Raw genomic sequence first — 19,645 nt, 5'->3', positions numbered from 1 at the left:
TCGTATGTGAAGGTGTTTGGAGACTTGCGAGTTTATGATGCAAGGAAGGCCAGCAGGTAGAGCTGTACATCTCAATCTATGCAATCAAAATGACATTAAAACAGTGGTTAAGACTTGAGGGGAATCCGGCTCTTTGGACATACTACACATTATATCGACTATCGCTATTTCTGACTGAGATAGTGAAGTACGGCTCAACACCATGGCGTCTCAATAAACACCAACTCCGAACAGGTCATAATGTCTACCTAAGTCATCTTGGACTTGAGAGCCGGAGATGCTAGCCACGAACTCGGTGTTCATCTTCCCAGCTCCTTGCCCCGACCACCTCGTGGCAAACGCCACCACCGAACATTTTGTGGCGAATAGCGGAACATATCTGGCCCTGATGACAGGAAACTTGACCCCACCCAACGCTTACTCGCGCTTCCGTGCGTGATACCTGCTAAAAGTCTTCCGTAGGTCGCCGGAGGTGCTCCACCACGAGAAAGTAGTGAGCCAGCCGGCTAACTTGACCATCATCTTGGAGTTACATGTATTGTCACCTAGTCTCAATCAAATGAGCAGAATATCATGATTAGTACCACTGTACTATGTGATATTTTTTTTAAAAAAAAACACTGAAAAAAACTCGATAGATGGGGTCACTGTCTTCAGTCAAGGTGTGGTAGCGATTTGACAACAGTTGACATCGGAGAAGATTTTTATCTGCGAGGTTTTTAACCACGAGTAGAGGAGACACTCAATAAAAGCGCAGTGCTTTTGAAAGTAGAGTGGGAAGAAGTTTGAGTATGTACGTTCACTGCGGAAGGTTGTTGTTGATTAAAACTCATGAGGTTGCCTTGGAGAGGCATCTGCTCTGACCGTGAACCAATGAGAGTGCAACCTCCTCAACTACACTCTTGTCTCTAACACTCCCGTCCTTGATTGCCAACTGCCAACTGCGTCGATGTTTTTTCAGTGAAGGTTGAATCAACTCACAGACATGATCGGTCAAGGAAAGCTGATGAAAACCTTGATCTCGTCATGAGCATTGAAACGAGCGTAGTAGGCCGGAACATCCTCAATCGAGATACTCGCCGAAGCGATGAAATGAGGGCTGGCCTTGCCGCTGCTGATAAGCTCCACAAGTATCGGCGCGTACACCTTGGGATCGACGGGGCCAGCTTGGAACTTCAAGCGTTTACCAAAGAAGTCGGACAGAGGGAACTCGGCGATGGGAGAAAATGTGGACCCTAGAGGAGAGCCGGGCGAGTCTGGTTGCGCCATGTATACTCCAACTTGACCAATGCCTCCGCCGACATGGGTGAGGTTGACCATCTGATTCAGGATAATGTTGGGTTGATGCTCTAGAGTCGAGTTGAGAGCCTCGATGCCAACGCAGTCGACGGAGCGCATGACCCCGTTCGGTTCGGAAGCCATGATCTGGGCGACGGGGTCGCTGGCTGCGAAGTTGATGGGAATTGCGCCAATTGAAGCAGCGCGGTCGAGCCTGGCTTGGACGTGGTCGATCACATAGACCTTCGAGGCGCCGCGAAGAGTGGCCGAGTAGGCAGCCATGAGTCCGACTGGGCCGGCGCCGAAGACTGCCACCGTATCGCCTGTTTCAAAGCCTGAAAAGTCAAGACTTGCCCAACCTGTAGCGAAGATGTCGGAGATGGTTAGGTAGTCTTGCTCGATGGTGGTGTTCGCTGTCTCCCGTGTGAGCGGGATAGGGATTAAATTAGAGTCGGCGAATCGGACTCTGGCGTACTCAGCTAAACCATACTGCATGTCAGTCTCGAAAGGTGCTGTGGCAATGAATCAAAAGCTTTCTTTGATGAAAGCCATGGAGATTCGTCTTAAGGAGGGATGATGACTTACACTGGAGACCATCTGTGACAACAGCTCCATTACCGTAGAAATCCAAACCAGTTGGCTCCATCTCAAGCCGACCGTGGTTCACCGTGTCAGGAATGATGACGTAGTCACCAACTTCGAGCCCAGAGACTGCACTTCCAAGCTCGGAGATGTAGCCAATGGCCTCATGTCCCATGTTCCACGGGGGAGCGCCTCCCTGGTAGCCGCGATAGACGTGTAGGTCAGAACCACATAGAGCAGAAGTCGTGATACGGACTACGGCGTCGGTCTGGTTGAGAATGGTGGGCATGGGGATATTTTCCACAGTCATCTCACCGGGGACACCGCGGTACATGACGCCGCGCATGAAAGCGCCGAAGGTGTTGTTCAGAGCCATAGCGAGGAATATGAAATGTGACTGCGTGAGGTGAATGAGGAAGTAAGCTCTCCTTTGTCCCATCTAGGAATGCCATCTTTATATGTTGAGAGGCTTGGCTCTCAAATCTCTTCGTTGCTCCATTTCCTCGATACAAGGCTCTTCTGGCCAATATGGAAGGTATTCCGCAGCGCCTTGGCAATCGAGGCGGTGTTTTTGTCCGCGGTCTCGGCCACTGCTCCGGCATACGTCAGATTTTGCATGGAGACAACCACAAACTCGCGGGCCGACTCAGGTGCTTGACCTTCTCTAGTGCACATAGATAGCCTAGTTGCATTGGAGAATCCGCTTCCTGCCACAACCCGGGCTTGGCCTGGGCCCTGGGACCAAGCCAGCGTCAGCCTTTTAGTTATCTTAAGTCCGGCCAATCACTTGATATTTTCCAAGTACCTTGCTACTGAAGTACTGTGACCGTATGCAGACTAGGATCACAGCCTTTTTTTATGTGGTCAATATCCCTTTGAGGAAGTTCTTGAACCAGTTGAGTTACATTCCCAAGTCGTCATCTTTTCAAATTCGTCCTATCTACCTTGGTTGGAAGAATCCGGCCGCGAAGCGAATGAGCATGCCCAATCCACAGTCAATCATGTCAAATAGCCTCTTACTGGGGCAAGGATACTGGTTGCATCACGTAGAAAATGTGTTTGACTTGAAGAAGCCTGATGATTATTTTTTTTGGGAGTGGCATTAGCTCTAGTCTCATCCGCTATCTTTCAAAGTGCTCACGCTTTCTCCGACGTGGAAGTCGATAGTTACACAATCAGAGCAGAACGATTCGACCCAGAAATTCTTCGTATCGATTAGACAAACAAACTCATGCCCTTTTATACCTAAGGTAAACTGCACACCTACAGAATACTCCTCATATACGGGAAAAATACGACACGATGAATGAAAATGGAAGGAGAGGCATTTGAGGAATGGCGTCGATCTTGTCGGAATGCGCGAAAAACAAAAGGGTGCTCAGGACTGAATTGATTGGTGCCACTTATTTTCGAACAAAGTCACACTGCTGGGTCTTGCAAATGATCGGGGATGAGTCTGCAAATTCATCGTTTAAAATCTTCTAATCTTGGCGAGAGGCTTTCTACTTGTCTATATATGCGATACCTCGGTGTCAAGAGTCACAGCTTCAGTGATTAAGGAAAGTCTACCTCATTCCGATGAAATTGCCTTGGGGGCTTCAACCCAGTCAAACTTGCCCATCAAATTCGTCAGCCACACATCCCCGGGATGGTAAGCTCCTTTGGGGGCGCCTCCAAAAAGGGAGGTGCCGCTCAGGAAAGTATGAGGGAATCCAGGATCGAACTCGTGAGAACCCTCAATCTCGCGAATATCATCCTCGGTAAGAGCGAGACCAAGTCCCTTGATGTTGCTTTCAATGTGACCTAGCTTCCGTCCACCCACAATAGGGAAGACAAATGGGGCCTTGTGCATGACGTAGGCGACTGCAACGTCGGGAAGCGACGCGCCCTTGGCGTTGGCGACCTTTTCCAAAGCCTTGGAAACCTTCTTATCGTGCTCCGAAACTTTGTTCTGTCTGCCCGGATTGTGCTTCTCGCGCTCCTTGAAGCCCTCCTCCGTCTGGAAGCGGCCGGCGTTGAGGACGCCCCAAGGGCAAAGACCCATGCCTTCGTCCAGGCACATGGGGATAATATCCCGCTCAAAGTCGCGCAAGGACGCGTTCCAGTTGCCTTGGTAGACGACGAATTGGCGAAGTCCTGAGAGACGGGCGTACTGATTTGCTTTGGCTACCACCCAGGCTGGGGTGTCGGAAATGCCCAAGTAGTGGACTTGGCCAGAAGAGACCAAATCATTGAGTGAGTGCATGACCTCAGGAATGGAGGCAGAATAGTCCCACCAGTGAAGATACAGAATGTCTATGTAGGTCGTTTGGAGGGCCTTCAAAGACCGGGCGACGGAGTGCTTCAACGACTTTGTGCTGTTGCCGCCGTAATTGGATTGAAGCTTTGACTTGTCATGGAGCTGGTAGGCACTACTGTACTTGGTGGCGAGCACAATATCGTCGCGATTGCCTCGCGATGCGAGCCATTCGCCGACCCATTCCTCGGACTGGCCGGCCTGGTAATTGTTTGCGGTATCGATGAAGTTACCGCCCTGAGAGTAATAGTGATCCATGATTTCGAACGCGGTCTCCTTGGTACACTCGCCCATTGTGGCTTTCTGCTTCTCTCCAAAGTTCATGGCGCCAAGAGCGAGGGGGGACACGCGAACGGCCGCCGTCGGGGAAAGCTGGCGATGCCGAGCCAGGTAGGTGTCTAGGGGTTGTTGAAGTTGAGGGGCCATATTGGATGGTTTTGTGTGTTAAGAAAGTAAGGTATTTTATGGGACTGTTTTCACAACAACCGGTTGGCGCTGGTAAAATGAATTATGATGTGAGGTTTAGAGTGTATCACATATGTTATAAAAGAGCTGTCAGCAGTACTTATAACATTCGCTTTCATGACAGAGCACAATATCTCGTCATGGCACTGAGCAGGTTTCCCACAACAAGACTTAGCGTGCTGCTCCTACATCGGCATTTGGCATCTCAGTGACTAGGATCAGATGCACACCATCGATCAACAGCGTTCGGAATTAAGTTGGAGAAGTCCTAACGCATGGAGCGTACAACGGACGTCTCGCTGATATCGGTTGAACAGGACGAGGAATGTGGCAGCATGCTAATGCTAGGACTACATGATTGCGGGTTCGGGGCACGGAGATGGCAAGTCGATTGGGCAGCAAGGCATGATCCGATTCCGAGCTACAGACGGAGATTGCTTCACCTTGGTGTAAGGAGGTGGACGGTAGTCCATTTCTGGCAGTGGACATTAGTTTCGTTGACAATACCCCCCTACAAACCGAAGCAAAGAGTCATAAGCTGCCCAAAAGCGACGTCAGCAAAGAAGATTGAACAGACTCGGATTTAAGAATGATGCTGTGATTTGGCGGCTGTATGTTTAGTCGGGGAAAGGAATATGCTTCTTTGACGTTGATGGTCTACCTCAGCCTCGAAGCGAAGGTCCACTTGATCCATGCACACTACTGCAGCCTGCTGACGCGGTACGTACCGCTGTTTGATCACTACCCCAACTTCTCGTCCTGCAACCTGCTGACGCAGATGATTCAGCAACTGTAGACACCTTGGAATCCTTGTGACATCAGAGCGTTTCTGGAATCACTTATTGAGGTAAGCGTTACGGAAGAGAAACTTAGCTTAGGAAAAGTTTTAGTCCGGCTATCGCCTCAAAGAAGGTTTAGGTGTGTTGATTACCAATGTGACTTAAAGTATCGTTGATACTCACACGCGTAACCTCTAATTCCGTGCTGGTGTTCACTATTGCTCACTTGGGATGTAGGCAAAACTTGTAAATGAGAACATTGAAATAAATACACCGAATGATGTTCGCCTAATTTAAACACTAGTTGTGTAGGATATCATGACAGAAAGATGCGGGAATATCATTCGAGGAAGATCTCATTTGCTTGCTCGCTGGAAAGAGAATTGAAACCTTCCAACTCCTAATTAGTCTAATTCCGAATGCCACAGGTAGATGTAGTTCTGGAACAGCAAGGCAATATGCCATTGATCCAGCAGTGACAAAGTTGCTCAAGTCTGTTTGGTGGCAATCGCAAACAAGTGACAGGTGTCTTCATCAAAGTGTCCTGAAGTACTGACCGTCTATGTGACAGCGGTGCCCCATGTTTTCCAAGTACTGATCCTCAACTCGTATATCACCAAGATTCAGAGCTATTCCAAGTTATAAGAGTGCAAGTGAAATGCATAATGGAATAATGAGATTTCTCGGATATGAGTAAGTTTTATTCATCAATTCGATATGTCTATGCAATGCTGAGAGATAATATTACGCTTACACTCCATCCCATTAATTAAATTGCGAAATCAAATCAAACACCTTGCTTAGTGCAACCTTTTTCAAGAGTATGAGATGTACAAGCCATTATCGGCATCATCTTGCATGAACACACGACCATCTTGTCCATTGTTAAGGTTGACTGCCAACTCCACAACGATTCTCTCCTCACACTTCACACTCGGGCCGCCGTGTGTCGCAGGGGCGGAGAATTCAGGCTGGTCCCAGAATGTGAAATCCATGCCCGCCGAGAATTCGCTGCCTTCTTGGAACGGCGTGATGGTCGTGGGGTTGATCAGAACGTTGCTTCCCTTGGTCCATGTTGGGAAGCCTTCGGACTTGAGCTGGCGTGAAGAGACGAGGTCGTTGCCGTCGACGCGGAACACACGGGTTTCAATTGGTCCCTGGCGCCAGCCGAGTGAGCAAGTCGTAGCCGAAGACGGAATGCCGGTGAAAATGACGACCTGGCGGGTGATATTGGTGTGGAGGTCGAGATGCGGGACGTTGTCTGTGGGATGGTTCGGTTGCGTGGCGGATTGATAGATGTTGAAATGTTGAGGATGAGCGATTATGCCCGGTGTTAAGGCTGGGGTGCACTCGCGAGCTGCGTGGGGTAGCGACGCAGCGAGAGAAATGATGCTGCCCAGGGCGAGGATGAGCTTGGAAGACATTGTATTGCGTTGGAGCCAAGCCTGAATAATAGTACGAAGTATGTTTTGGGTAGGTTGGAGCAAGTTGTGATGCGACGAAACTCTGAATTAGAGAAGCTAGTTTGGAAATGAACTGTTGAGGTAGTGGTAGTGGTGGATAATCTGGAAAAGAGCCGTGGCTTTATGTATCACTGAAAGGATGACCAGCGCTCTCACGATGGCCGCATGATTGCTATGCTCGGTGAGGCTGGAGCTGGAGCTAAGGTGGGCTTCCGTTGGAAGAGTGTCACGACGGGCCTAGCCTGTATTACGGCTTGCGGCAGAGCTCGAACAAGCCTCGATGCAGACCTCAGTAAGTTCGCCAAGTGGTCCGCAGCAATGGACACAAGACCGAAATGTCATCCGGATAAGCATAAACATAGGCTTCCGTCAATGGTTTCCAACTTCGCCTCGCAGAAGCTCTGGATGAACCACAGCGGGATCCGATGAACTTCAGCTGATCTCGGTGATGCACGTGTTGGAAATGAAGCGAAGGGAAAGTGCAAGGCTAAGTGCGAGTCGGAGCACAGCATACATACAAAGTTGGAGAAGGATTAGGATCTAAATTTAGTCGTCAGCATTAGCGTGTGAAGGATTCAGTGGATGGCTTGGTGAGCGACTGAGGCTTAGCACACAAGCTTGGTAGAGCAGACGCACAGTGGTCTGGAACCTGATTGAATTGAATCAAGTACCTTATGACATTACATGTATATGAACCATGTGAGACTGGCAAAATATTAGTGCCATTTTATGTCTCGTTTTCTTTAGGGAGAACGACAAATCTCTTGTTAACTTCAATGCTCAAGTTGTGGCATTTGTAATTGAGCAAATGGAGTGGAAGCAGATGTCGTACTGGCGGCATCCTTTGCCTTAGTCATCACACGCTAGGTGATGGAAGCGGTAGCTGCTATCACTCAGGTAGCAATCTCTCACCGATCAACAATTGGAGGTATGCCTCTACACTTATGATACATTGGTCGGGAATTTTGGATGAACTGTTTCAAACTTGGAGGAAGCCACACTATTTCCTTCCGAGACTTTGCTCGCATTATCCCATCTCCGACTTCAAGTCAGGAGCAGAGGGAAAACCAATGCCCCTGTTTTACCCCGCTTCTGACGATATCACACAATGTCACAAACACCTCAGCTTCTACTGGACAGCCCTACCCTCATTGAATGCGCTTTTTGCCAGGGCCTTGGATTGAATAGGATCAGTCGAGATCATGGCTCGAATCTGTCGAATCTTGTTATAGTTGACTTACGTCAAGTGCACAGCCGTTCTAGTGCTGGGTGCGTTGGATGCTCCGTCATTGAAAAGGCATTGGCACACTTGTCTCCCGAATGGAGAAACTTTACGACTCGCTCTAAGTGTGAGAAATGTCGGCCAGAAGCCTTTAGACTGTGTAGGACAGGCGACTGCGCCAAGTCGGCGTTTGCTCTGCTTCCATTGGTGGAAACGACAGAGCTGTGCTACCCATTTCACATACTCGATGATCTAGCCGCTGGGCCTGAGAGGAACCTTGAGCTGTTCATTAAGAAAGGCAATGCCCCTGGACGCCCAGAGAAAGGAATGTTGCCGCTGATAAGAATGTCTTAGGGCGGCCACTCAATGTTGAAGAAACCATTCTCATGACTCAAGGGCGAAGTTCTGAACAGAGCTGGCAGGTGAAGCTGCAACAAACAAATGCATGGATCCATCATTGCCTCAACAACCATCAATGCAGTGGTGGACTAGCAGCCAAGACATTTCAAGAAGACCATGAAAATGTAGTTGGTGGCAAAAATGAGAAACATTCAGAAAAAGGTGAAAGCTCAGGCGCGAGTCTTCAAAAAACTCCATTTCTTGAGGTTCACCGCCAGATCTCAAAATCACCTCGAAGAGTCCTTGACCTTCGACAGTTTGGTTCAGAGAAACGGCTGCGTCTCATGGATTCTATGGCGGATTGTGGTGTTTATGCCTGTCTGAGCTATACATGGGGTCGACAAAATACGGCTGTGACAACAACACAGAATCTTCATGATCGCCTAGACGACCTCCCGTTCGACAGTCTTCCCCAAACATACAAGGACGCCGTCACGGTTACTGCATTCTTGGATATTCCCTTTTTGTGGATTGACGGTCTTTGTATCATTCAAGGCGATACCGACTCAAAAGACTGGGCCGAGCAGTCTTCACAGATGGCGGAAATCTACGGAAACGCAATTCTGGTGATTGCGGCTGCTGAATCCAATAGTGTTGAGGAAGGCTTCCTCTCTACACCACAGCTGCCACGAGAACTCGTCAAATTCCAATCTTCGGCATTGGGAAGTCTGGAGAATGGGAGCGAAGGAACTGGCTTGAGCGTGTTTGCCAGAGCTATGCTGGACCACAGTTGGCTTGGCTGGCCCACATTGGCGGAACCAAAATCCCACGGGACACTGAGCCGCAGCTGGTGTTTCCAAGAGGATGTCCTTGCATCTCGACTCCTCACCTTTTTTGGAGGCGAGATGAACTTCCAATGTCTTGAAGACGAATACCGATGCGAATGTGTATTCCCCGCCGCACCCCTGGGTCTTGTCACGATCAAGGAGCTGTACGAGCCTCGCTTGGAACTAGGCGATATGGAAACTCCAAATTGGATGTGGCAGAGTACCGTGGAGCACTACACCCGACGGAAGCTGACGGTGGCCACCGATAGGCTTACTGCACTATCTGGAGTCGCCCGGGTCGTGCAGTCAAGTCTCCGCACAAAGTACGCTGCCGGTCACTGGCTAGATCGCGACTTTCTGTGCAGCTTGTGTTGGGCGCCTGTAAGAAACAGGGAAACCGAGCGTACCTACTCACAAGATTACGTTGCTCCGTCGTGGTCTTGGGCTGCCCATAACGGACCTATCACCATGTGGATCCCTTATGGCGGTTCGGAAGAGCCAGTCACTCCGCGCTTCCTCAGTAAAACCGTTGTCCGCAATGTCGGCATCATCCCAGCAACAGAAGATTAAACGGGCGCGGTGAAAGGAGGAGGTATAACTGCTAGCGGCGTCTTTCTCGACATTTCGGTGCTAATGACATCACGAGATCAACCCGCAGGCGTCATGGTGAGAAGCTCAGAGAAAATCCCATTTTACTTCGATCGACCAACGGAAACAGTGAGGGACACTGACAAGTACTTTTGTTGGATTGTTTGCACATTGCCGAGCCCGCCTGTCAGTAAGAAGAGATCTGAAACATACTGTTTGATGGTACTCCGCACTATGCCTGGCGGACCTGCTCATTTTTGCGAGCGCGTAGGTTTCACCGACTTTGATGGAACAGCTTCCGACCCTTCTATGAAGTTTTTTAAGGGGTTTAGAGACTCCATTAGAACTGCCGTAATAATCTGATGGGTTTACATCCGAAATAGGGGTCTTGGTCAAGAGTCATATACCAAATTCAACTTTTGAGGTTGAATGGGTGCTTGAGCTATCACTCTCGCATCTCTGCAATATTCGCTATTATGGGATTCGTTGGAAAAAGCGTTCTTGTCAGGCAGGGCCCACCATCTCTTCAGCTATCGATACTCTTTACGGAGTAGCGAAGGATGATTTTGCCTTGAGTGATTTAGTTGAAACCCGGGTAGCTACTAGATATCAGACCCGAGTTATGAGAACAGAACTCCAGCACCATGTAGGAGAACAAGTGCACTCTCGGGATTCGACTCAGGGGGACGTTCGCTTAAGACTTGGCAGCTAAACGGGACGGAGGTGACATTTATTAATACCCGATGTTTCCATCCCATCTCAAATTCTTCCAGGGCACGGATGACGTACAAACCACCAATTAAGGAACATGGGCTTGTGCTGGAGTTTCAGATGGTCGATTTCCCGGAATTCCCTGTAATCCCTCCCGCTTGCCCACAAAACGTTGCTCTCCAGCGTCAGAGCGGTAGGCAGAAAAAAAGGGGGAGCTTTGCCAAAGCCGGGGCACTCAACCAATCAGCTTCACGTAGAGGCGGATTACTGATACTTTGAAACTCTCGGTAAAGTCCTGGGTGTATCAATGACTTCAATTGCAAAAACGAAATTGTAGAAAATGCAAAAAGACGAAGTGTGTTGAAGATGAATAATAATTCAGTAACCCTGGTTGTGGCAACTGAATCTCGTCATGTGATTTAATCCAGACGTGCGTTTGGTCATTTTCTCTTAGAACTATCCCCCCCCGTCCATTTCCTGTCTCGTTCAAGAAAGACTGAAATAAGCCCACAGAGCTTCGCACACCAGCTCAGCCTCACTAGAAGCGGAAATAGAAAGTACAAAGTGGCGCGTCAAGGATCATGTCCCGTGGCGGAGGCGGTTCAGTAAGGGGCTCCGGGGGGCACCTATGCCATTTTAGCCTACATCACCCCGCCCGGAGCGGAGGAAGCAAGGAAGCTTTCGCCTAGACCATCCCACCGGATTCTGCCGCCGCGTATGCTGTAGTGTACCGTACGCGTGGTTCATTCATTGAGCCGATCCTGATAATCTGAGCTTTCTATTGTTGAGCACATGGGGGTTCGCGAGACCTCCTATACTGTAGAGCAATAGAAGCCTGCATTGAGAAAGAAATTGTGACAGAAAATTTGGGCTTAACCGACGTCACATCGCTGTTGGTCAAATCTTTTTACGGATCTTGCCTGCCAATGAGACAAGAACCCAGTAGCCAAGTCCACAGAACACTCTAGGGAACTTCCTGAACAATGTAATGCATATTCATTGGAGTAGCTCCGCAATAGCCTTATGAGATTCCAGCCGTGAAGGGTATCATATGAAAATCGGCGTAAGACGTCCGGTATGGCCGAGTGGCCGGAACGGTGGGGGCACGGCCTCTTCCGAGGCTGGACCCGGTGGACGGGTGAACGTGACGTGACGGGCTGTCCGCAAAAAACTTCGAGGGGGGAAAGAAAGGAAAATCCCGCTCCGCCTTGCCCTACGGATGCCCGATGCCTGTGCGTTTTTCCAGGGTTCGATTCGGCTCGTGCATGTTCATCCCACATTCCGAAACGAATTGTGCTGGTTGACGTAGGTACCATCTAGGATGGACCTCATTCTAGAACAGACGAAAAAGGCACTGCCGTTGGCGATTACAAGGCCAATGCCTGTTTCTTCTTCCAGACTCCCACCAACCGCGCGGTTGCATAAGAAAGTTGTGATGATAGATGAACAACTACGTACACAGGTGGAGTCTCAGCCTCAGTGGCCTGAGCCGCGATATGGGATGATGGGGATGGATGTTGGTGGTTTTGTTGGTCAAGAAGCTTTTTTTTACCAGGTTTTCGGGCGGGGAGATCACGTTGTGCCACGGATCTCCCGGACAGAGATTCATCAAAGTTGGCTCACTTTGCTCTAGATAAATAAGGAACTTGAATCCCGCTAGAGAACTTCTGCTCAGACACTCATCACTTCTAACTCAAAGTAAAAGTAATCACTCTTACCTCAGTCCGTCACTACTACAAGCTATCTACAGCTTCAAACAATCGTTCAGCAACTACTCCCAAAAATATCACGAATATGCAGCACATCGGAAGCCTTCTTTTGGCCTTTGCCACCCTCACTGCGGCAGTTCCAGGAATTGCTCCGGCTAGCGTGAGGTCTGCTAAATCTTCTCACGTTCGCCGCGCCGACACCAGCTCTTTCCAGATCTACGCTTATGGCACTGGAATTGGTGGCCTGGCATTGTTCACTGCTGGAGGTAAGCTATTTCCCCGACTGCCAGTTCGACTTAAGCTTTGTCTACAAAACTGTAAACTGCCGGCCGATACCACCTGAAGATGGTCCCGAGTCTTCACCTAGTGTCTCTTCAGATGCAGGAACTTTACCGCCAGTTCGGCTCGGCCTAGGCCCCAACTGCCGAGACATACCCTTAGACTAACACTCATTTGCACAGGCGATGCCTACTTTGGAGACTACACTCAGTTCAACGACTCCAATGCCGCCCCAGTAATCTGTAAGTATCAGCTACCCCACTTTCCTTTCTCGGTGACTGCGGGACTGACCAGACGATCGATGACAGTCACCCCTGAAGAAGATGATACCGAGACATGGCTTGGAGCCCCTAACACCACCGCTGTGACTACCGCTCCTACCTGGTCCAACCTGACCTTCACCATCCCGACCGCCGACTCCGGCGTGCACAATGTTGCTTTCCTCAATAGCAGCGCGTCCACAACTGGCCGTAAGACCAGCGGCTTCAGCTTTTACGGCAACTTTGTGCTGGTCGAGGCCGAGGATGGCAGCTTTGAGTCTTGGTGGTATGCTACCGCCACCGACATCGATGGCATCTACAACCTGAGGTGGAATGAGACCGGCGATGACACCGATGACAAGATCATCTTGAACCTGAGAAGGACTGCTCCTTCCAACTAGGCTCTCAGCCATCTTTGGATTCTGTATGCATCTGGTACAAGTCAGGCTGGTGTTATCTTGCGGTTTGATAAATTTTAGCTCCGATCGCAAAGGTGATCACTTTAAGGAGTGAAGCTCATTTGGGCCTAGCAATGGCGCACAAAGGTGGAGTGTTTAGGATGGTGCAGATACAACTTCAATTGTTTTCTACAGTAAATTTATGTCTCTTATTGAGATGATCTTTAGTGTTTCATGATTTGAAAACCTCGAGTGAAAACCAGACAGCGCGTTGTATTAATGCAGACGAAGTAAATCATCAATCTGTAAGGAGACAATTACCTCCAGATCGTGATGACGAATTACCTTCTGCCAGACCTTCTATCCGCAATTCCGCAAGTACGTAAAGATATCACGACGGCTTCGGCCTCGTGGTCCCGGAAGTGGTTTGTTGTCGCCCCCGTCATATCGATATGCCCCACCCCCACAACCCGACCCGAGTCTTCCTCACCTGTGTTCTTGCCGAATCGGTCGCGACATAACCCCACAGTCTTTGCCGCACACCTCTTTCCACCTCCATCCTGAAGGATCTGACTATTTGGCGACTGTAACTGACTCTTGCTAGGGTTTCCGTTGTCATTTCGTAAAGGGCTCATATGGTTCTCCAGTGGACATAGCCAGTATCCAACCCCCTTTGTACGACGCTCTTGTAAGAGAAGGAAATATCAATCACACGCTATAGCAGCCAGCACGCCCGCGAAGTTCGCCCGCGCCTATGTCCGGGCCCAATGAGGCGCAACATACAAATTCAAAGACATCCAGTGTGTCTACTAAGCTTATAAGTACCCCTAGTGATGCAGACTATCCCTCCAAGTATAAGATAATGTTCAAATGTGTATTCCTATGTCTCTGACGTCCCAATTCTTTGACTTGAGAGTATGAAAGAAATAGAATCTGTATCATTACGTTTGGCTGTTGCTTCAAATAACTATATTGACGTTACCGCAGTCGGGGATATCTCAAGTACGGCCAAGACAAATGTGATACGCCAGGCACGCTAAAGGCGGAACATGGATTCCACCGCTTCTTTTTGACCTCAAAGTTGAAGTTTTACTTTGTATTAACCTGTATCTTCACGTGAACATCCGTCATGCCTCTTCTACGTAGAAAAATAGCCTTTATCGATACAAAAGCATCGATCACCACATGGATCCTCCGTCTTTCCAGTCACAACTCGCCAGAATCTACTCCACTCTCTTCATTCCCCACTATATCTGTTGCTTTCTGTGCTGCAACAACTTGCTGAGCAATCTCGGTCCAGAACCCACACGCCTTCTTCGTGTTCTGGTCGTCTGACTGATCTAGGAGGAACGCAGGCTGGCCGCTAGGCGCATACACTGTGAGCACATTCTCCAGTTGGTCTCCACTATTACCATCGGCGACGGGCCACTTTGGCGGATCTCCCTTGGGTACATGCGGCATTGGGAGTGTATTCGGGTCGCCACTTGACAGAGCAAAAGACGCGAAGTAGGTCTGGTACGCCTGAGCCACGTGCGTATCTACAAGTAGGGAAGCATATTGCGCGGCTAAGGGGACCTTGTTCTTCTTCAAGATATCCTTGGCTTCCTCGAGGTTGTTGGAAAAGAGAGCCACTAAATCCGCCGCGTGGCGGGCAAGCTGGCCGATAGGAAATCCGTATCGCATCATACGCGCTATACTTGGATATGCGGAGTATAGATCGCGAGTGTTACAAACAAAACTGGCGTCGCGGATCACAGTGGCTATGCAGAGCCTATAGTCGCCGTTATAGGGGGATTGGGCACATGGGTATTGGGCGGTTATCTGTTGACGTTGAGGCGCGAGCTTGGCTCCTGGCAGGAAGATGTTGAGGAATGCGTTAAATGTGTCGAAAGAAGTCACCCACGACGGAGTAAAAGAAGCGCTCTCGTTCAGGGTGTGCGACACAATGATTGACTGGATGGACTTCCAATAATTACCTGGAGGCACAGAGTTAGCGAGCATATAAAACCACAAAGCGATCATCGCAGAGCACATGATCCAAAACTCACCACTTGCAAATGAAATGGTCGGAATTGTGGTGATCCATTTTCCGTCCACAGCTGGTCCAACAGGGAAAAGACCCGTCTGTCTGACAGTGTTGAAGAGCTGCTGGTTTGCTGCTGTCAGGTTGGTGGACTTCCTCAAACAGTCGATATCAAAGGTCAAGCCACAGCCAGCAAGACTAGAGAAGTTCTGGTAAACCTGATCCAACTTGCCCTTCGGTTTATTGTCCCACGCCCATTCGAATGCCGGGCTCTGGATAGCAAAAGTTTTGAACGTGGGATCCACAGCACCGTCTTCGCGAATAAGATGGTGAAGGATAGACCCGGCGCCTGCAGACTCGCCCCAGGCACTGACCTTGGACTCATCCCCAGAGACCTGACCAATGTACTTCTGCACCCATTGGAACAAAAGAGCCTGGTCGTACAGTCCCGCATTTGGCTGAGCGTTCTTTTGCATATAGTCTCCTGAAAGCCAGCCGAAAGCACCGAGGCGATAGTTGCCAGCGACAAAGATTGTCTGGTATCTGCTTGCGGTAATAACGGATCGACCAGTATAAAGAGGACCTAGCTGGTTCTTACTGCCGAAGGCGAATGCGCCGCCATAGAGCCAAATAACTACCGGCAAAGCCTTCACCTTGGTCGATTCAAATGCAGTCTTTGGTACGTAAAGGTCGAGGAACAAGCAGTCCTCGCCTTGCTTCGTGACTTGGTCATCTGGGGTATCGACAGGATCGTCTCCGCCTGGTGCATTATCGACATCTTTCGGGTCAATCTGGATGCAGTTTCGTCCATCGCTGACGGGCTGAATAGATGAATTTACCCATGTAGGGAACGCTGGAGATCCAAATCTTGGAGGATTGGCGCCGAAGCGGACGTTCTCAAATAGATAGATCTTCTCATGTCATTAGTTGGAGGATAGGCAGTGAATTGGACTTAGACGTGTTCACAGCGGTGCGAAGCGCCTACATTTGCGTCATCCTTCATGGGTTGACCTTGGTATACTCCCCATGGGAGGTTGAGTATGGGTGGTGCTGCAGCCTCTGCATTGAGAGTTGGGAGATGGGCAAAGCCCATAAAGCCATACACTAGCAATTTGGTAAACATGCTGAGGAGAAATGGTGGAAAAAGAGGAAGTCTGTCGATACTTGGGAGGGACAGTGGCTGCAGGGCCAAAAGACCCCGGTCAAGTTGAAGTATTTATGATCTCATGTTGTCATGCAAAGCTCCCTTTACTAATGATTGTCTCTATGCTAATTTGTAATGTGATGTGGCACTGATAGTAATCGATCCGTGCTAGTACGGTGTGGTTTTCAGTGAAGAGATCTTTCCTGCTGTGCCTGCTCAGTCGCTAGACTTTTAACAGAGGCTGGCATGACATCGACGGACATGGGCAAGATCGTCAAGCTTTCAGCCAGCCATTATTTGCGCCTGTAGAGGTGAAGACTAAGTATGCACCTTAACGTACTTCCGAGACCATCCCTGCGCCCGTGGCAGTCGGAACGGCACGCAACTCCCTTAGGGCAAGTGCGACCATACGACCCAGGCCATGTGGGTCCCGGGGATGCGGGAAAATGAGACATGGCTTCGTAGCATACTGCGGCTGAACCTCGATATATCATATTTCATAGCAGATCATTCATGATGTTCACACACCACCAAAAATATGCCCAACTTAGGCAAGACGTGGCGTCCTGCGCGCCGGTCCTAATACATCATTGGCATGAGCGTTAATTATTTTCGGTGACGGTGTGCGGTCACGTTTGGTAGACATTTTGAGTGAAGCTACGATTTGATCCCGAATACGACTTTTGACCTCTGAAGCCAATAAGGTGTCACATGGGTGTCACCGGCCGATCTTAGGGCCGATGGAGTCATCGCATATTTTGACCTTAGGCATGTCAGCAAAGATCAGTAGGAGCTTCATAAATGTTATTTGATCAAGCGGGTCTAGGCCTGTCAGGGCATAATGGCACCTGTCTCCTCCTAAACAGGATGGTGGCAATGAAAACTGAGAGTATTGACTTCTTCTCACAACATTAATAAAGAAGTCCGCATATAATAGAAAAAGGACTAAACCAAAAAAAGATTCAGAACAAATAATTAGAGTTCTTGGCAAGCACTTCAAGCGTATGCACCTAGGTGCTCATCTCCGGATGACACAATGGCAGTTGTTCTATCAGCGGGACCAGTTAGTTACGTACACTGAGACGCCGCATGAGAAATATCATTAGCTAACCAAAAGCAATCCAGTCAGCTCCAACAGCGTACAGCAGACTATCGTCCCAGGTTTCCCCGTGCCAAATGAACCCATCTGGGGTGATCTTGTCCGCAAAGACCTTGACCCTTAGCTTCTTGGCACTATCCATGTCCAGCTCACTCAGACCAATGAAGACTTTGGGCGTCTTTTCGAATGCACCATTCCCCGCGAAGTTTACCTTGACTTTGGTCTTTGCCACCGGGGGAAACCATTCCCGCACATTTGAGGAGCTGACCTTGCCGCTCTGGACCCCTTCCTGATCTGCGGGGTGGGCCACCCACGAGGCGCTAGCGCTGTAGCAAACGGTGTCTGCCCAAGTCTCGATGACCAATTCGAAGCCTTTGTGCGTGACTGCTCGGGCAAAGCATCTAATCCGCCAATTTGCATCCTTTCCTAGGTCAAGGCCTGTCAACCAAGTTATGATTCTGGGAGGCTGGCCCTCGGCGTAAGCGTCCCGCGGGAATTCAATCTGCGTAATATCTTGGCTCAGAGTCATGCCAGTGGCATCATCTCGAACCCGCTTCGCCAGCACTCCAAGGTCTCGATCTTCAAGCGTGCTATAGGAACCCACTGTTCAGGCATCATTAGCATCTTGGATTGAACTTTGGAGAATCTCAGCTTAGTATGCGGCCCATACCTTGGTATTGTCGCTCATCTGGTGAGAATTCGAGCCATGTCGCACCGGCATTCTGCATTACTGAGTCAGACCAGGTGTCCATGTTAAGCTTGAAACTTTCTTTGGTGATAGCCTCGGCTCCAAGCCGAACCCGGATGTTTGCGTTGTTTGTCTCGTCGAGCTGCGTCAGGCCGAGAGCCATCAGAGGCGGGGCGAGATATGGAGGAGTGAAGTCAACTGCCTTCGAATTCAGAGCCACAACGTTATTTTCGGATGTTCGAATTCCCGGTACAATGTCAAGCTTGCCATCGTTACGCGTACGAAAAGGGTATACCCTGTTGATGAAACTCTTGTCGTTGTCTGAAAAGTTCAGGTTCTTTGGGGCAGATTGCCTGTTCACGGTCCACTCAGGAGGGAACCAATAGCACATGATTGAGTTAGAATCGAAGGATGTCTTTGTCAACCTCGTTAAGTCGGGCTCCAAGTTCAGAATCTGCTGCTTTGTGGTTTCCTCGTCCCACTTGTAGCGGGCAAGACAATCAGCAATGACGCGTGCCCTGTCCCATTCGATCCGGTTGGCTTGGTGTTCATGGACACAACCGATGGCGTGGCCAAACTCATGCAAGACAAAGTGGCAGATCTCGCTCTCCCTAGAGTTGTCGTTGATTTCGTCGAAATGCATGGTGGGTTGTTTCTGCGATAGGACGAACTTGGTCGCGTCCCTGCCAACATACGACCAGGTACCTGCGTATCCCGGCAGTCGGAAACCGATTCGGATGTCTGCGTCGGCTTTGTCGTTCTCGGCCAAGAACTTGAAGCTGATATTGGCGAACTCTTCCCATCTCTGCGCCCAGTATTTCACACTCTTTTGGACCTGGAGACTGCCATTCAAAAAACGAACGTGAAGCTTCTTGCCAGCGGGCCAGAACTTGTCACCATTGACAGCCAGATTGGAAGGAGCGCCATCCTCGCCAATAAGATTGCCTGCAGGAATAGGTTCTGAGCCTGTCTGGAGACCATCGGTGCCACAGAGGGGAAAGAAGATCGTGCTTGCAACAGACATCGTGGATAAGCTATCTGGGGTTCGTAGATACAAATTACGGTTTGGAGTGATTTGATGGATATAATCGAAACTGACAGAAAGTTAAGCAGCGGTGGGAATCCATTTTCAGCGGATGGTCTGATGTGAGCCTTAAGAACTAAAATACAAGTCGCGTTCTGTGATTATACATCTCGAATCTCAATATCCAAAACATTATCAAACACTCCGCAAACGACCGTTTGCGGGCTATCGCTGTAGACAGAGCCCTTCATCGAGGCTGCAGTGTCACAGAAGAGGCCAGACACTTCACTGCAAACTAAACCACTTATGAAGGTCTGGGAACGAAAGTTTCCTCTCCTGTCACTCGTACTCCCTGGCCTCTCCCATAAAAGAATCAATGAGCGTACTTTCGAAGCCCGCCAAAGGTTGTAGCCGTACTCCAAAGAGGTACTGCCCTGGCTATCCCGGTCGAGAGATACATGTAATCACCGC

At 49.5% G+C, this 19,645-nt stretch overlaps 7 protein-coding genes across 7 annotated transcripts; 2 read left to right on the top strand and 5 right to left on the bottom strand.

The window, feature by feature from the left end:
* Positions 1–993: 993 nt before the first annotated feature.
* CPAR01_07114 (alcohol dehydrogenase GroES-like domain-containing protein) lies at positions 994–2,236 on the bottom strand (the record flags this gene model as incomplete). The annotated part of the gene is made up of 2 exons (XM_060491385.1): positions 994–1,790; positions 1,864–2,236. 2 exons carry the CDS (start codon positions 2,234–2,236, stop codon positions 994–996), a joined length of 1,170 nt encoding a protein of 389 aa, XP_060350259.1.
* Positions 2,237–3,430: 1,194 nt separating this feature from the next.
* Positions 3,431–4,582, bottom strand: CPAR01_07113 (uncharacterized protein; the record flags this gene model as incomplete). The annotated part of the gene is made up of 1 exon (XM_060491384.1): positions 3,431–4,582. The coding sequence occupies one exon, from the start codon at positions 4,580–4,582 to the stop codon at positions 3,431–3,433; it is 1,152 nt and encodes a 383-aa protein (XP_060350258.1).
* Positions 4,583–6,215: 1,633 nt separating this feature from the next.
* CPAR01_07112 (uncharacterized protein) lies at positions 6,216–6,824 on the bottom strand (the record flags this gene model as incomplete). Its single annotated transcript, XM_060491383.1, has 1 exon — positions 6,216–6,824. The coding sequence occupies one exon, from the start codon at positions 6,822–6,824 to the stop codon at positions 6,216–6,218; it is 609 nt and encodes a 202-aa protein (XP_060350257.1).
* A 1,647-nt stretch (positions 6,825–8,471) lies between these two features.
* Positions 8,472–9,821, top strand: CPAR01_07111 (heterokaryon incompatibility protein; the record flags this gene model as incomplete). Its single annotated transcript, XM_060491382.1, has 1 exon — positions 8,472–9,821. One exon carries the CDS (start codon positions 8,472–8,474, stop codon positions 9,819–9,821), a length of 1,350 nt encoding a protein of 449 aa, XP_060350256.1.
* Positions 9,822–12,344: 2,523 nt separating this feature from the next.
* On the top strand, positions 12,345–13,199 carry CPAR01_07110 (uncharacterized protein; the record flags this gene model as incomplete). The annotated part of the gene is made up of 3 exons (XM_060491381.1): positions 12,345–12,525; positions 12,721–12,780; positions 12,847–13,199. The coding sequence occupies 3 exons, from the start codon at positions 12,345–12,347 to the stop codon at positions 13,197–13,199; spliced, it is 594 nt and encodes a 197-aa protein (XP_060350255.1).
* Positions 13,200–14,402: 1,203 nt separating this feature from the next.
* CPAR01_07109 (uncharacterized protein) lies at positions 14,403–16,342 on the bottom strand (the record flags this gene model as incomplete). The annotated part of the gene is made up of 3 exons (XM_060491380.1): positions 14,403–15,172; positions 15,245–16,130; positions 16,205–16,342. The coding sequence occupies 3 exons, from the start codon at positions 16,340–16,342 to the stop codon at positions 14,403–14,405; spliced, it is 1,794 nt and encodes a 597-aa protein (XP_060350254.1).
* A 1,127-nt stretch (positions 16,343–17,469) lies between these two features.
* CPAR01_07108 (metalloprotease) lies at positions 17,470–19,174 on the bottom strand (the record flags this gene model as incomplete). The annotated part of the gene is made up of 2 exons (XM_060491379.1): positions 17,470–18,065; positions 18,133–19,174. 2 exons carry the CDS (start codon positions 19,172–19,174, stop codon positions 17,470–17,472), a joined length of 1,638 nt encoding a protein of 545 aa, XP_060350253.1.
* Positions 19,175–19,645: the final 471 nt, after the last annotated feature.

This window comes from Colletotrichum paranaense (genome assembly GCF_030867605.1).
Source record: "Colletotrichum paranaense strain IMI 384185 chromosome Unknown Scaffold_5.1, whole genome shotgun sequence".
Classification (NCBI taxonomy): domain Eukaryota; kingdom Fungi; phylum Ascomycota; class Sordariomycetes; order Glomerellales; family Glomerellaceae; genus Colletotrichum; species Colletotrichum paranaense.
The sequence above is the reverse complement of the archived record's forward strand: the minus strand, read 5'-3'. Positions and strand labels throughout refer to the sequence as shown.